Raw genomic sequence first — 16,535 nt, 5'->3', positions numbered from 1 at the left:
GGGTGGCTCAGTCAGTTAGCATCCAACTCATGATTTCGGCTCAGGTCACCATCTCACTCTGGTGAGATCGAGCCCTGCCTCCTCCAGCTCTGTGCTGAGCATGGAGTCCGCTTAAGATTCTCTCTCTCTCTCTCTCTCTCTCTCTCTCTCTCTCTCTCTCTCTCTCTCTTTCTTTCTCCTTCTGCCCCCGTTCCCTGCTGTCTCTAAAAAAATAAAACGGACAAACTTAAAAGCCATATTTGAAACGATGGGGCGGATTTGATTATGGGGTAGATATTAGGTAATATTAGGGAATTCATGTGAGTTTTCTTAGATGTGAACATGCAGTTGTGGTTATGTTCGAGAATGTCCTTACTTTCGGGAGCTATCTGCTGAAATCTATGGGGGTGAAGCGGCATGGCATCTGAAACTCACTTTCAAATGATCCAGAAAAAATAAGCCTCACACACCCATCGAGGCGGATAAAGCAAACGTGGCAAAATGGAAACGGCTGTTGACCCCTCGGTGGTGGATGAACACTGGAGAGTTCTTGCCGTTTTTGTCTGCTGAAACGTTCCTAATAAAAAGTCGGGGGAGAAAGTTCTGGCTGCACAGTTTTAGGAGCTGTGTGACCTTGGGCAGTCTCCTTGTCCCCCTGGCCTTAGTTTCTTCACCTAAAGTACAGGGCTAAAAATCCCTCACCCCGTCAACAGTGTAAGCCACCCGGCCCCAGGTGCCCAGCGGCTGCGGGGTGGTATTAGTCGTTAGTATTGACATTGGAATTGTGAGGACAGTCCCTAGCACGGTATCTGGCAAGTGAGCAGCGGCTTTGGGAAAACCACTTGGGCTCCCCGGGCCAGCCTCTCCGCCTGGGGAGGAGGATGGGGAAGCAAGCGGTCCCTTAGGGCCCCCCTAGTAAACGCGCAACCGCTCGGGGCGTGACCGCTGCAGCGCGGGCCTCGGAAGTGGGGGCGGGGCTTGCAGGTGGGCGGGCGTGGGAGCCCAAAGCCCGAAGGAGCGTTGCCCGTCGGAAGCCGGGGGCGGAGCCTCTCGCTTGCCGACCAATCCGGAATAGGTGCCAAAAAAACACAAAAAACCGGCGGAGAAAAGAAACAGGAAAGATCTCGGCGGATACCTGCTGCCTAGCGCTTGGCGCCGGGCATCCTGTTCAGGTGACTGGGCCGCCTGGTCTGGCCGCTCCTCTCTCTCTCTCTCCAGTCCCCGGGGCAAGAGAGGGGGCACGGCGGACCAGAAGCCCGGCCCGGCGGTCTCCTCGGGCGTGACCTCTGAGCAGAGTCACGTTGCTTTCTGCGCGGGCTTCCTCTTGTAAAGTGAGAGCAGTAAAAACCCGCCGGAGGCAGGACGGGACGTGCCCAAGTGACTCAGAGTTGGGAGGCAGTGAAGGGGAGAATGGCGACCTTGCCTCCCGCCTCGTGGTACTGCTCGTCTTTCCCAAGTTTTCTACAATGCACACGTGTTATTTTGGTGGCCAGCAAAGTTAAGCTAAAAGTGAAGTCATAATTTCTGGCTAGCTCAGAGTACTACTTTATGGTTCCTGTACCTACAGAGAGTATAACAGGAGCTAAAAACAAGCACGTGGTGCCTGAGACAGCAACCGACAAGGAGCACTTGGGTTACTGATGACGCGAAATTGGAATGTGAATTGGGTATTAGAGGACACCAAAAAATCCTTGGTAACTTTATTAGATGCAATAGTGGCTTTATCAGCCATAAAATTATCACTAAAAATATCCATTCGGGAGCTGGATCAAATTAGATGAACTTGACAATGTCTGGGAATCGCTTTAAAACTAAGGATGCTAGGGGTGCCCAGGTCGCTCAGTCAGTGAAGCATCGGACTCTTGATCTTGGCTCTGGTCATGATCTCGGGGGTTTGTGAGTTTGAGCCCCGCTTCAGGCTCCTTTGGGCTCCATGCTGACAGTGCGGAGCCTGCTTGGGATTCCCTCTCTCCCTGTCTCTCCGCCTGTCCCCTGCTCATGCTCGCGCGCTCTCTTTCTCAAAGATAAAAATAAGTAAACTTAAAAAAATTAAAAGTAAGGATGCTAGGTCAAAGTTTTAGTCGTTGCTTTGTCTTAAGAGATGTGATTATCCTTGATTTTTCTCTGAGGCTTGAGACTAAACACAGTATGTATGTGGTACTTTAAGAAATGGCAGAAGTAAACCTAAGTCAGGAGGGCTCTTCCCTACCTCTGACCTCTTTAAAGTATACTATATCTGGAAAAGACTTTGTAAAAAATTCAAGCGTTTCTCTTTGTGACAGCTCTAAGACTGCAGGTGTTGGAGCTTTCCCAAGTGAATCATTTATTTCTTGGATCTTAAAACATTTTTCTTTTCATTTCGGGCATTTTGCCACTTGCAGGGCAAATGTCTGTGGCAAATCTGAAAAACCAAAGTAAAATAAAAACTTAATAAATTCATGTCCCCACCTTCACCCAATGCACGTTTTCAATCTCCTTTTCAGGCTACTTGCTGCCCAATTAACAGTAAATGAGTTTCGAGTTCTTCATTCTCTGAACTTTCGGGATTTTTGGCTCCGTTTCCAATTTTAAAAAATGCATTGGGGACAGTGGCCTGACAACCCACACAAGTTCAATGGGAAATGCACCAAAGGCCTTCGCTGTCATTTAGTTAACTAAGCTTTACAAAGGGCTGCGCATTTTAGAACAATTATCTCATTTAATCTCATTTTATTAATAATCCCACAGGTTCGGTACGGCGACAAGTCCCATTTTACCGACGAGGGCACTGAGTGTTTTAGCCAGGTGACATGTCCAAGTGACACAGCAACTGCACCTCGGGACCCCGTCGCCAGCGGCCCTAATCGCTAGGCGGCACGCTTGTCGCCGACCCCCCCCCCCCCAAATTTACCGGGACTCGAGGACCCCTAGCCCCCCACCCAGGTACACGTATCTAAACGGGCGCAACCACGAGCTTCTCTTGCAGCCAGGGGCGTTTTCAGGCATTTGCACCAACCTCATTTGCAAAACCACTCGCCCGGACCCGCGAAAACGGTTCAGGGGTGGGGGAATCCTCTCCCGCTCCGGGCGGCCTCCAATCGCGTTGCTGCATTCAATCCGAGCCGCTCCCGGGGGAGTGAGTCCCGCGCGCGCCACAGCCACCGGGGCGCGCGGGGGCTGCAGCCTGTGTCCGGTGGGGCCCGCAGGGAGCCGGGCGGCGGAGCCCCTAGCCCGGTCCACGGGTCCAGGGGACCCGGGGTGGGCCCGGGGACGGGGGTCCCGGGGGTCCCGGGGGGTCCCGGGCGGCTCGGCGCTGCAGCTCCCGCGCGGCTCTCGAACGGCTGACGTGGGGCCCGGTGCATCCAATGGGAAGGCGGCGTCTGGCCACGCCCACTGAGCGCGCAGCCCCGCCGGGGGGCTTTTAAAAGCCCGCGCGGCGGTGCGGGGGCTCCCAGGACCCGCGCGCCGCCTCGCCCGCCTCGTCCGCTCCCTGCCGCCGCCGCCACCACCATGCTCTCCGTCCGCGTCCCGCTCGCCACCATCGTGGACCCGCAGCAGCCGCAGCAGCAGCTTCAGCTCTCGCCCTTGAAGGGGCTCAGCCTGGCGGACAAGGAGAACACGGTGAGGACGCGCGGGCCGGGCCGGGCCGGGGCGGCGGGGGTCTCCTGGGACGTGGGCATGCCCCCTCACCGCGCGTCTCCCCGCAGCCCCCGGCCCTCAGCGGGAGCCGCGTGCTGGCCAGCAAGACCGCCCGGAGGATCTTCCAGGAGCCCGCCGAGCCGGTGAGTGGGGGTCTGGCCGCCGGCTGGGAAGGGGCCTGTGGGGGCGGGGCGCTGCCGGCAGGGGACGCCAGCCGGCTCTTGGCGCCAAAGCCTCATTGTTTCCTCTGCCGTTTCAAACCCTAGCCCCTCCCCGGCCCGCGCTCCTTTCCCGCCAAAGCATTCCCTCCCTGGCCTGCCACACACTTCCGTAGATTTCCTCCTGTCCCTCTGGTACCTCCCGGTTGTGTTCTATGTAAGATACACGTGTGACAGCTGACATTTACATACTGAACCACATGAGCTTGCCGACCACTGGGCGCACTTGGCCTGAAGAAATGGCAATTTCATGTGGGACGCCCTACAATTCGTATTTCCATTACCCCCTCGCCCGGCAGAAAACTAAGGTGCTTGTCCCCAGCGTGGAGGATGAGCCACTGCTCCGAGAAAACCCTCGTCGCTTTGTCATCTTTCCTATCGAGTACCATGATATTTGGCAGATGTATAAGAAAGCGGAGGCTTCCTTCTGGACAGCCGAAGAGGTAACGAGGATCAGGAACCGGGAGACTTAAAAAGGAAGTTTACGCGTTTCCCCCCAACTCTTGAGGCGGACCCCTGCCCTAGCGGTTATGCCTTGGCTGGAGATATACTTGACTCTTCCTCTGGCTCCTCTTGGGGATGGCTGCCCACGGAGGATGTGAGCTGTTCTCACTGGCAAAGGGAGTTCTGGATGGGAGGGATGTTACCGATCAAGCCGTTGTTCGTAGACTCAAAAGGTTTAAGAACCAAGTATCTATGTGAGGCCCCGTGTGTGTAAACCCCTTGTGAAACTTCTCAACTTCAGGTGGATCTTTCCAAGGACATTCAGCACTGGGAGTCCCTGAAGGCAGAGGAGAGATATTTTATATCGCATGTTCTGGCTTTCTTTGCAGCGAGTGATGGCATAGTAAATGAGAACTTGGTGAGTTTCCAAACGACGTCTGCTTTCATTCACTTCAAGACTTGAGAGAATGTCCTCCTTCCTCACCTTTAACATTGTCCCGCCCTGATATCATATGTGTTTGTAAGGTCATAGTTCTATTACATGGAATTTGCTGTTTTATAATATGCTCTGCAGTTGTTTCTTCCTCATGGGTATCTTTCTCCCCCCTGGTTCTAGAGAAGCTCAAAGGCCATGTTAAGTGCTAGCCATGGGTTTACTCCTCGTGGCTGTGGCATTGCTTTTCTTTTTTTGGCTTTGCTCTTCCGATAACTTGATTCCGTGTATGTCTTACTGTGAGTGGATCCTTCCTGCAATGAGTTAGGAAAGAATGAACTGATGAGCGTTCGCAGAAACCCTGTAACACAGGCGTTATCTCTTTTCCTGATTTGTACAATGAGCGTGTGGCATGAAATGTCCAGCGTTACCACAGCACAGTGAAGAAATATTCAAGTAGAAACAAACCTTGTAATGGTACAAAGGGAGTGATGGATCTGGGGTCCTGGGGCTGAGTGGCTTCTCCTCAAGCTGCACTGTGATGTTTTACCACTAGGTGGAGCGGTTTAGCCAAGAAGTTCAGATTACTGAAGCCCGCTGTTTCTATGGCTTCCAAATTGCCATGGAAAACATCCATTCTGAGATGTATAGTCTCCTCATTGACACTTACATTAAAGATCCCAGAGAGAGGTGAGTATTTGGGTGGTATGCCAACGTGTTTAGGACTCACTTATTGTTACCCTGTTGCAAGTTTTTGAGCTTACGTAGGGATAGACAATGACACTAATGGCTAAGCAGGCAAATCCCTACCACGCGTGGTCACGTCTGCTCTGAGGAAGAGGCCTAAATTGACGTTAGGAGCCAGTCACTTACAAACAAAGTTAGGCGGTTACTCCGTTTTCTTGTTGGTCATTCTAAGACCTAGAAATAGAAGGGAGACGAGTTACATAATGATGTGCAGGCAGTTCACCATTGGGTGAGTTTAGGCACAGAACTGTTTGACCAGAGTGATGGTTTGTTATGGGATCCCAAAGGGGGAGCTTAAGGCCCATCTTACGTTTTGAAGATTGGAGAGGAGGAGAAAGTTAGCAATGGCTGCCTGAGTGCTCTGGGTACTAAGAGCTCAGGAGGGGAGCCTTGTGTGGAGCAGAAGTCTTAAAGCTGAAAAGCAGACTCTTGTAGATTACCAGGGAGAGTGTGAAGAGGGAAGGTGAGTGACGACTTGGTAGGGCTAGCAGGATTGGGGAAACGCTTTGGGGGTAAAAACATTGTGGACAGAAATGAGAAAAGACAGGGGCACCTGGGTGGCTCAGGCGGTTGGGTGTCTGACTTCCAGCTCAGGTCACTCTCTCGAGGTTAGTGAGTTCGAGCCCCACGCGGGGCTTGCTGCTGTCGGCCTGTCAGCGAAGAGCCCGCTTCGGATCCTCTCCCTGCCCCTCCCCCACTCGTGCGTTTTAAAAACATAAATAAATGAGAAAAGACAAAGGTAGGCATAACTGGGATGAATAACCAGAAGGGGCAGGATCAGGAAAGTCTGATGGTTAAGCTTCAAAAGCCAGGGAGAGGCAGACCCAGGTCTCCAACAGAGCATGTGGACATGGAGAGAGAGTGAAGGGAGCCCGACCGTCTGATGACCTTGGCTTCAGAAAACAAGGTCACCTGATAAGGAATGGGCTGGGGAATTTGCAGGCTCCCAAGCTGAGCACAGGGATACATTGGAGGCGGAAGAGGCTAATAGAGACCCAAGTAAGTGTGGGGCCGGTCGATTTTCTTTCCTGACCTGGGCTCATCAGTGAGGCATAGAATTCTAGTAGGAAGCAATCTCAGGTTGTTTAGTTTATTGGCTTTAATTGTTTTATTATATCCATATGGCACTTGGGGCCCATATAATTGGCCTGATGTTATAGTCTGGTGGTGGACGGGGTGTCGAGGAAGATAATGGTCAGCATAGCTTAAGTAGTCTTAGCAGTTAAGATTTTATGGCTTTTCACGTTTAAAGATAGGGCCTATGAACCTTGTCATGACCTGGACTTGATATAATTAAGCTGATAAGTGCTCTTGGTGTAATGGACTAAGGCTTTCGATGTGCGTAGATCTCGGGGCTCCCTGTGAATTAAAGAATACTTAGGTCTGTATTAACAGGAACCAGATGAATGCCGAGATTTTAAAAAACACTGGGGGAAAAGCAAAAACAGTAATGAGAAAACATTTTCAGGTTGAGTCTTGATTTGGCCTTCGTTCCCAGTGTTGTTCCCTAGATGTTTGTGATAGGAGGTCTTTGCTATAATTGCTGACGCTCTGGGTGCCTACTAGGGAATTTCTCTTCAACGCCATCGAGACGATGCCTTGTGTAAAGAAGAAGGCGGATTGGGCCTTGCGTTGGATTGGCGACAAAGAGTCTACCTACGGTGAGGACCCCTTTGGCCCCACTTACGCCTGAGCTTCATCCTCTGGTGACTGTCACTGGCTTGTGAGCCCTTCCTGTGCACGTGCTCGGTTGCCCACTAGAACTATGTCGATGTTAACTCTTCCGCAGGAGAGCGGGTTGTGGCCTTTGCTGCAGTGGAAGGAATCTTCTTTTCTGGTTCTTTCGCGTCGATATTCTGGCTCAAGAAACGCGGCCTGATGCCTGGCCTCACGTTTTCCAATGAACTTATTAGCAGAGATGAGGTGAGTCTAATACACACAACAGGCTAATCTGCACCCCAAATATCTACAACTCTTGGGTTCCCTGAAGGGAACTCAAGACAACAGATTGCCTTATATCTACATTTAACATGTGAGTTCAGTGATACCTGTATTTGGCAGAGAATGAACACTACTTTCATTTTACTGGAAGGTATTTGTATTCTCAATACATTTATATGTCCGCTGCACTGTAGGTGAGGGGATGTTGTATTATTTTGGCCCGGTAGCCTATCTATGACCCTAGTGTATTTCGCAGTGGGCTGAGCATCCTGATGAAGTGAGAATCCATTCCGGTCCAGTGTATGTCTTTGAGTGCCATTGGATTAAACTGGAGAGGAAGGTGGAGTATGTCCAGATGTTCTGATTTAAGTCCAGTCTGAAAGGCACGGGCCATGAACCCTGCCATACTTGGAGCCCAATGAGCAGATCAGACAGCTGATCATGCCTTGTAAGATGCTCTGCCTTCCTGTAGGGGAAGATAGGGATTACTTGGCCTTAGGACTCACAGACTCGATTCACTGGAAACTGCACCACTGGTTTCCTGAGCATTAGGTCGTAAATCTCAAAACTAGCCTGGTCACTGAGTTTTGCCTTTCCTGCCAGGAACTGTGGCAAAATTAGAGCTCGTAGCTGTAGAAAGAATGCTGTAGAAAGAACGCTTGGAGCAGAAGTCCTGTGCCATCCTTGGCTACCTCACGGAGCCGCAGGGCCGGGACCTGGCCTGCTCTTGCTACCTGGGTAGCAGCATGGAGGGCCTTGCATGCAGATGGGCCCGCCTTGGCATAGGCAGAGCAGATGGCCGTTGGATTCTTCCCTTTTTTTGACAGTTAAAGTGCTTGTAGTATGGGAAGATGTACAAGGGGAATGCAGAAAAGGGTAAAGCCATTTCCTGTTGCATGTTAATGATAAAGGTCTGGCGTTACAGTGATACTAAACCTTTTTTTCCTAGGGTCTACACTGTGACTTTGCCTGCCTGATGTTCAAACACCTGGTCCACAAGCCTTCAGAGCAGAGAGTGAAGGAAATTATTATCAATGCCGTTAGGATAGAACAGGTGGGTTTTGCATCAGGGTCTCTTCGTGCTTGCTAGAAGATGTCTTTATTTGTGCTGCTATCTTACTGAGAAGCTCTGTTTTGGTCCCTAGGAATTCCTCACGGAGGCCTTGCCAGTGAAACTAATTGGGATGAATTGCACTTTAATGAAGCAGTATATTGAATTCGTGGCAGACAGACTTATGCTGGAGCTAGGTTTTGGCAAGGTACAGTATTGTTTATAGCCTTCTGGTTCTCCCGGAAACTGGTGTTCCGTATTCAAATTTTGCTGTGGACCTTTTCAGGTTTTCAGAGTAGAAAATCCATTTGACTTTATGGAGAATATTTCACTGGAAGGGAAGACTAACTTCTTTGAGAAGAGAGTAGGCGAGTATCAGAGGATGGGAGTGATGTCAAGTCCAACAGAGAATTCTTTTACCTTGGATGCTGACTTCTAAGTGAACGAAGATGTGCTCTTATGTTGCTGATTCCTCCCCCTCCAACCCTTCTCATCAAAAAAAAAAAAAAAAAAAAAAAAAAAATCAGCTACTTGAAGTGAATCAACTAGCTACACTATGAATCACCAATAGTGTTCATGAATAGTATTGTTAAAACTGTGTAGCTACCTCGTACGCAAGCCTGTTGATTAGTGATGCTAGTTGTCTCCCCTAGAAAGAAGCATGGAAAAAGCTACTTGGGTTCTTAGGAAAGAGCTTGGCCGTGTTGGGCTTTTGCAAGCACCCTGGCTGTCCGTGACTTCATGGCTCTTAGCAATCATGGCTCAAGGTGTGGGGACTCTCTGAGTCTGACCCGGCAGGATTAAACAGTTGCTACAAGGCCCTTGGGAGGGGGTCAGCCTTGGTGCTTCAAAGCAGATTTTAAAGTTTACTTACTGCTTTGTATATAAAATTGGCACTTTACACACAAACCTATTTTGTACTGTTGAGGTAAAGGCCTGATTTGACCTAACTTGGTTTCTAGACCAAACGCAGAGCATTCTGTTGACCACTAATGGGAGCCAGTTCGGGATTTACTAGGTGACCCACGTCTGCCAAACCTGTGCAAGTCGAGCATGTTATTTCTACTCTTTATTTCCTTTAACGACTTGAGGTGCTTTGTGATCAGCTTTAAAGTCAGTCCTGCACATACCGCTGGGTGTTAGCCAGTTGGTGTCCCAAAGAAGGCAGGTTGCATTTTATATAAATACAGGTCAGGTCGAGTATGGTGGGATCAGAGGGGACAGGAGCTTCCAACTTAAATCATCAAGGATTAGAATGTGATGTGAGTGGGCTGCTGGTCACATGGGGGTGCAGGAGGAGCAGTTTCTGTCTATTTCTCAAACCGTATTTCCCCCAACTTTGAGTTCTTGTGAAAGACCCTTAGGTCCTTAGCTATAGGATCGGAGGTAGCACCGTACGTTGAGTCTTCAAACGATCCTTGAACAAAATGACCCACTTGAGGTCTTACTCCAGTTAAGTGGCCAAAACCAGGACTGAAATCGGCTCCCTGAAAAGTTGGGGCATTTATTCTGATTTGCTTTCATGTGTAAGTAGGTACCGTTGACTTCATCCTTTCATATTTGCTACATGCTTTTTAAATTAGGAAATGTCATTTTGCTGTATATGCCCGATGTATCTGTGGTTCATGTTTTGAAATAATTGCCCGGCACCGCGGTTCATGATTGAAGGGGATATTGTTCAGTGCGCTTACTTCACTTCAGTGCCTGCCTAAATCTGAGCATTGCCTTGTCGGATTCCTGACCTTCAGGAGAAAACTAGAGTTGCGTGAGCTATAAATACATGTTCTATTCACATATTAATTTTAGAATGAAGTACAGAATAATATACCTAATAAGGCTAGTTTGAGGCAACCTGCCTTTGTTACCCCTGTCCCCCAAGACCCCCCCAAAAAAGGAGAAAACCGGCCAAGATGCTACATGGAACGTGAAGGAGGATACGCACCAATCCTTCGGCCACGTTTGTTACCGTTGTATTGTGTTGGCTGATCCCTGGCCCTGTTCCCTTGTCTGTTTTCTTCATTTGTTGTATAAATTGTCAAATAGTTGATTTAAGCACTTCTGTAAGAGGGGCTTCCTGTCTTTTAAATTATTGTTACCTAAAGTCGGTCCAGATTGTGTGGTTTTTACACTTGTGCAACACAGAGGTGAATAAACATTTTGCCCCGCGTGTCAGGTGCATGCAGTTGGAAGCCGGAAGCGGGTTTTAGGATTCTGCCTCCTTTGGCGTGCAGTGTAAGAATTTCTGCCAGCTCAGATTCAGTTTCCTGATCTGTTTAAAGGGAAACTGGTGTTAGCCTAAAGCACTTAGAAGTCTCAAAATCGAATGCTGCACAGGTGTGCTGCACTGTTCTCGCATCTGTTCCTTGATAAGATTTGCATTTCAGTTTAGGAAGAAAAAACCGGGATTTTTTTTTTTTTTTTTCATGAAGGCTTAGGAGTTCATTTGCTTTTCATCCCATTTTGGGGAGGGGACTTTTCTAATGCCTGTTCTGGCACAAGGTCTCTAGGAAACGGGTCTGCCTGAAAGGTGACGGTCAAAAGCATCAACTACACTGCACGCGGAGTTTGTAAGCCCGGACTGACTGGGTTTAATTTCCCAGCAACCCTAAGTGAACCACTTCTCGGCCTCAGTTTTCCCATGTGCTAAACAACAGGCGGTGGGACCAGAAGGGGCTAACGATCTCCACAGCTTTGTGCTTCCTCGTCTCATCAACTTGACCTGCATGGACTTCTTTGTAGTCTTGGGTTGGTCCCTCTGTCCATAAATGGCCTTGCCGGGCCTGCCTTCTTAAAGCGTCTTTGAAATCGTGACCCGTGTCTGCCACTTTAACCCAGCAGGTAGAGGTGGGCAGGGGGTCTGGCCCGCCCTGCGCAGCTTACCTTTATTCTCAAGCAAGAAGCCGATGCGCAAGTGAATCTGAATGTTAGTGCTGTGGTCGCGGAACCAGGGCAGGGAAGGAGCAGCAGAGCTTGAGGTGGATGAGCACTTAGGAGAGGCGTGTGGAGGGGGTGACCTTGTTTCTCTGGAGGAGGAAGGGATGGGAGACTTCCGCGGAGAAGGCACATCCAGGTCCTTGCCCGTCCCCCTGTCTCAGCATGAGACCTCCAAGGATCAGGCCCTGGAGAAATAATTTGAGCGGAGTATTTGGTGTGGGTAATGTCTTGGGGGCAGGCATGTTCTGTGTCTTAGAGGAACGTGATCTTTGCCCTTTCCACCCGAGGGGCACTCGGAATGTCATTTGACTTGTCAGGTTGGTGGCAGGTCCACTGTGGGTGTTTGGGGCAGCCACGCTCTCGGGACCAACTCCAAATAGCTTCCCTGTGGGTCACCTACAGTCACACCTACACCTGCCGTCCACCTATGCCAGCTACCTTCTCTAGAACAGACCCATAGAGGGTCTGCCTCAGTTAAATGCAGTAGGGCCACTGAGTCAGAATTGCCCACCCTGGCCTGTGATCCAGCCTGAGCCCTGGCTCCTGACATAGCTGGAGCTGGACGGGTATCTAATGCCACGCGGCCAGGGAGCTGACTGGCTGTGTGTGCTGTTGAGGGTGAATAGCTCTGCCAGTGTTGGTCCAGAGATCCAGATAATGGTTTAGTTCTGCATAGTAATACAGTCCTGGCTCCCTGGGGTGTGGCTGTAGCTTTGAGGGAGCAGGATTGTATGGCGTGGCTTTTGTCGGCCCAGGGAAAGCTAATAGGCCCCCCAGCCCCACCCCACTTCTGTGGAGGAGGGTACCCTCCCGGTGTACTCCGGGCACTTGAAAAAAGAGAACGATCAGTGACGGCCCTTGTCGTTCCTGGGAGGGGATTCTGGACACCAGGATGTTTTACGACGAGAATGGCTGACCCCGCTGCCGGATGTAAGGTTCAGGGACCACAGTCCCCTTGGCCTGGCTCTAAGGACTGGAGTGGTTCCAGCAAGAGAGCAGACGGAGGTGATCTGAACACCCTCCGGGCTTCAGACACACCAGTGATCACAAGAGTTAAGTGGGTAATGACTTGCTAAGAAAGGGGAATTTTCAGATGCTGGGAACAGAGATGGACTGGGGAAGCTCAGGCTTATCAGAGTGCTGGGGGTGGTTATTAGTCCCTTAGAGAAATTGGGGGGTGAGGGACCAAAGACCACCCCCCCCTTCCCAGATTTGGAGGGAAGGGACTGACCTGTAGTACAGAAACTGCCATCAAGCCAGGACCACAGTGAGATGGGGCTAGGAAATCATCCCACTGGCATTGGGGGAGAGGGCGAGGGTGCTTATCTTTCTGGACTCCCCCAAATCAAAATCCTAGGCCTGCACCTCTCACGGGTTTGTGATCTAGGAACATCCATAACCCCAGCCTGGGTGGCTGTGATTCCCACAGACGGTGTTCACCATTTTTAGGTTACAAAACAAACAGGAGGAAGCCACATGATTGTAGGAACAACAGGTAAAAACCCAAGAACTTCCAGTTAACAGAATGATAGATCTAATGGGTTCAGAGGGAAAAAAATGAAAGCCCAAAGAATGGAGTATTCTAAAGAAAGAGATTAAAAAAAGAAACTTGCTACGATTTCTAGACATAACCTAACAAAACTACTGGAATTAAGTCTTGGAGCTTAAAAAAAAAAAGATGCTTAGTAAGAGGGAACACAACTGAGGGTGCATGGGTGACAGGAAAGAACCTGGGGGAATTCTCTAGAAGTAGATGGGGGGGGAGATGTGGAGGGTGGAAGGGGGTGCATGTTATTTCTAAAGGAGATAGATGTTCATGAGAGAGGTGATGACTGATAGTTTCCTAGAAGCGACTCAATCAGAAAGTGCAAGAAATCCCAAGTCCAGTAAATGAAAATAAATCCGTACTTAGACTCACCTGTAGTGAGTCTGTGCAGCATATCGACAAAGGTCATTAACGTTTACAGGAACGGTAGTTCTATAAAGGAGCAACCATTAAGCAGAAATTTGCAACAGTGCTACAGTCGAAGCCAAAGATTATGGAACCAAATCTTTTCAGTGCAGAGAAAATAATGAAAACCTATTCAGAAGTAAGGGAGACGTCAGCCAGAGTTCATGCATCCCCCTCTTCAAAAGAAAAGTGAAGAATGCCCTTTAGGGAGGAAATGGTACCCAAAGGAAGGATGGTGAGCATAGGAATTGGTCAGCCTGTAGTAAGCCTAAGCACGGATAAAATCAGGGGGACCCAGAACACTGGACCACGTGGCAGGGGCGACACTGGGGGAAGGTCCTTGTGCTAAAAATAAGATGCTGGTGACGCACGTTCCCCAGACACCTGAAGAATCTGCAGTGCTGCTGGCAAGATGAGGACAACCTGAAAGAACCCACCAGAGTCACAGGGAGGCAGCGTAGGGGCGTGGGACACGTGATCAGTCTAACAGGCTGAAAAGATGAGAAAAGCAAAGCGTGGTGAGTGGAAACCACCATGAGATCCGTGAACAAATGCAGGCAGACCGCCCTAGCCAATTGAAATCACAGGAGCTCAAGACTCCGTGAGAATCCATTTCCAAAACTTACATAATGCAAAAGGGTGGATGGGGAAAAGCCTTGGGCTGAACTGTTAACAAGAGAAAAGGGCAAAAAGGCTTCCTGCAAATAGAAGTTCATGCCTGAAGGATGATCTGGGGAGACGCGGTTGTAATTCCGCACTTGACCGCGTGGCCTCCCTGTCCGCAGTGCCTTTGGGCATTGACTTCTCCTTCCTCCCAGGGCCTCATGGAGGCTGGACGTGGTGGCCAAAGGGGGAATGTCTTGTGGTTCTGACCTAACCTTCCTTAGTCACTGTCCCGCTTTTTTAATCCTCACCTGGGATTGTCTGCATCGTCCCTGTTTCAGAGTCCTCTGAGTGTACCTGCAGGTGGTTGGAGGTTCACCCCCGGAGCACAGCCTTTATCGACTGTCTCCAGCAGGTGCAATTCACTTTCCTACCAGAGAGAAGGTGCCTGGTCCTCCCATGTCCCGGCAGGGCCACAGGCTGGGGTCCTGGGTCCGGCATGGGCTCGGCGGGTGTAACCTAATGGACGGCACGATGCACACAATTTGTCCCCACTAAGGGGATGAACCAGGGGTCGGGGCCTGGATGGTGACAGATGGCAAGACTTGCTGAGTGGGGATGTCAGGTCCTCCTAGTTTGGGGAGGGCAGAGCCTTGGGGGCGTGGCCTGACCTGAGAGATTATAGGACCCGCACCGAGACCGCCTGTGACCCAGAGAAGGCCTTTCTTTCTATACTCTGAACTGGATGGAGCTGGTGGGAGGGAGCTGCTGTCTCTCTTGGTGTTGGCAAGACGCTTCAGGAGAGGGCAGGGCCTTGGGAAGCCTCGTTTTCCCTCAGAGGCCACTGACTGACCTCTTTTGCTCACTATCAAAAGCCCTCTGACAGCCCCTGCGGGTTCTCCCAGCCGGAGGCTTAGGGCTTGGGTTAAGTTTGGGGGCGGGGGAGGCCGTTTTTACCCTTGGCTTTGGAGTTGAGGGTGCAAAGGGTGTGGGGCTGCTGCAGCCTCCTCGCGGCCAGGAAGGCAGGCCCTGTTGAGAGAGGAGCCCAGACTCGGGAGAGGAGAGCTGATCCGCAGGGGGCTTCAGAGAAGACGGGGTCTTCAGGACCTTGTTCGTTTTCTGAATCCAGCCGTGCCTGAGTTCCACTCACCAGGATCTTCACCTAAGTAAGCCAATAAATTCCTAAGAGCATCAGGATGTTTGTGCCACATGCGACGAAGATCTACCTGGACGGCACCCACAGTCATGAATTCATTTGGTCCACAGCCACCCTGGGGGCGTGGGGGCCCCCCACATCACAGATGTGTCCAAGAGGTTCAGGGAGGCCGTGGGCCTTGCTGAGGACCGCAGGTAGATAAACAGCGGCCAGTCAGGGACTCAGGTGTCCCGGTTCCATGGCATGCAAACTTTTCTGAGAACAGGCACCCCAGGCCTCTACTCTGGTCCCGAGGAAAGTGCTTCTGGCTCCCTACCTGTTCTGCCTGTGTGCCCTGCTCTGCTTTGCTCCTGACACTGGTCAGGTGGCCTGTCTGGGCAGGAGTCTCCTCTATTCTCACTGGCCCAGGCTTTGGACCCAGGGAACCATGCCCAACTTGCTTCTGCCTAAGACCCCCCAATGGCATGGTGGGCCTGGGGAGCCTCCACTGCCCTAGGAAGGCGGAGGAGAGGGTCACGCACTCCCACGGGAATTGGAATCTCAGGCTTAGTAAGGAGGTGGGAAGCAATAACGAGCCTGGCAGGTGGAACGCAGGAAGGTTCCAGCTGTTTCCAGAAAGATCCTGGGGACCAGCTGCCTGTGCGAGGTCTTGCACCGGGCCTCCCCTCCACCTGGGGGCGGACAGACTCTCCTGCGGGGACCCAGGACATGCTCTGCCAGGTTTGCTTTGGAAGGTGTGCAAATAGGTGCCCTGCCTGGGACTGGCGTGGCCTCCCCTGGGCCGATCTGGGTTTCAGTTGCTGAACTGCATTTCCACACCCCAGCGGGCCTGTTCGTTTCCGTTGGTGCAGGGACGGTGGCAAAAAGGCTGGCTTTAGAAATTGTCACCGTGAGGGGCGACCGGCTGGCTCAGTCAGAAGAGCGTGCACCTCTTGATCTCACGGTTGTGGGTTCAAGCCCAACGTTGGTTGTAGAGATTAATTTTAAAAGATGCCATTGTAGGAATCAGGTGACTAATGCCTAGCGTATTTTTTGAAACAGCTTTATTGAGGTATAATTACAGACCATCCAGTTCACCCATTTCAAGCCAAACTTCGTTGGCTTTTAGTGCATTCAGAGATGTGTCACCATCACCACGATCAACTTTAGAACATTTTCCTGCCTTCAAGAAGAGGCCCTCCCCCCATTAGCAAGTTCCTCCCCGGCCCCCCTCCCTCCCAGCCCCTGGCGACACTGATTGCAAGTTCTATCTCCGCGGGTTTGATTGGGCTCATTTTTGCGATACTCAATAGAGAAGTTATTAATGGAAGAGGCACTGGATTTTATTTCTTAAAAAAGAAACAACTTTTTAAAAAAATATTTACTTATTTTTGAGACAATGCAAGAGACAGAGTGCAAACAGTGGAGGGGCAGACAGAGGGAGACACAGAATCCAAAGCAGGCTCCAAGCTGTCAGCCCA

At 50.8% G+C, this 16,535-nt stretch overlaps 1 protein-coding gene and 1 long non-coding RNA gene across 2 annotated transcripts; one reads left to right on the top strand and one right to left on the bottom strand.

The window, feature by feature from the left end:
* Window positions 1-1,667: 1,667 nt before the first annotated feature.
* Window positions 1,668-3,245, bottom strand: LOC128773689 (uncharacterized). Its single transcript, XR_008418109.1, has 2 exons — window positions 2,975-3,245; window positions 1,668-2,380 (listed from the first exon to the last, which is right to left on the bottom strand). It is a non-coding gene; the product is annotated as an uncharacterized LOC128773689 (long non-coding RNA).
* An 89-nt stretch (window positions 3,246-3,334) lies between these two features.
* On the top strand, window positions 3,335-10,598 carry RRM2 (ribonucleotide reductase regulatory subunit M2). Its single transcript, XM_019452174.2, has 10 exons — window positions 3,335-3,579; window positions 3,666-3,740; window positions 4,115-4,258; window positions 4,561-4,677; window positions 5,249-5,382; window positions 7,006-7,100; window positions 7,229-7,362; window positions 8,330-8,434; window positions 8,526-8,639; window positions 8,718-10,598. Exons 1-10 carry the CDS (start codon window positions 3,469-3,471, stop codon window positions 8,868-8,870), a joined length of 1,182 nt encoding a protein of 393 aa, XP_019307719.1. The 5' UTR covers window positions 3,335-3,468; the 3' UTR covers window positions 8,871-10,598.
* The last annotated feature ends 5,937 nt before the right edge of the window (window positions 10,599-16,535 follow it).

The sequence above is a fragment of the Panthera pardus genome, unplaced genomic scaffold, assembly GCF_024362965.1.
Source record: "Panthera pardus isolate Hobbes unplaced genomic scaffold, ASM2436296v1 HiC_scaffold_26, whole genome shotgun sequence".
Classification (NCBI taxonomy): Eukaryota; Metazoa; Chordata; class Mammalia; order Carnivora; family Felidae; genus Panthera; species Panthera pardus.
The sequence above is the reverse complement of the archived record's forward strand: the minus strand, read 5'-3'. Positions and strand labels throughout refer to the sequence as shown.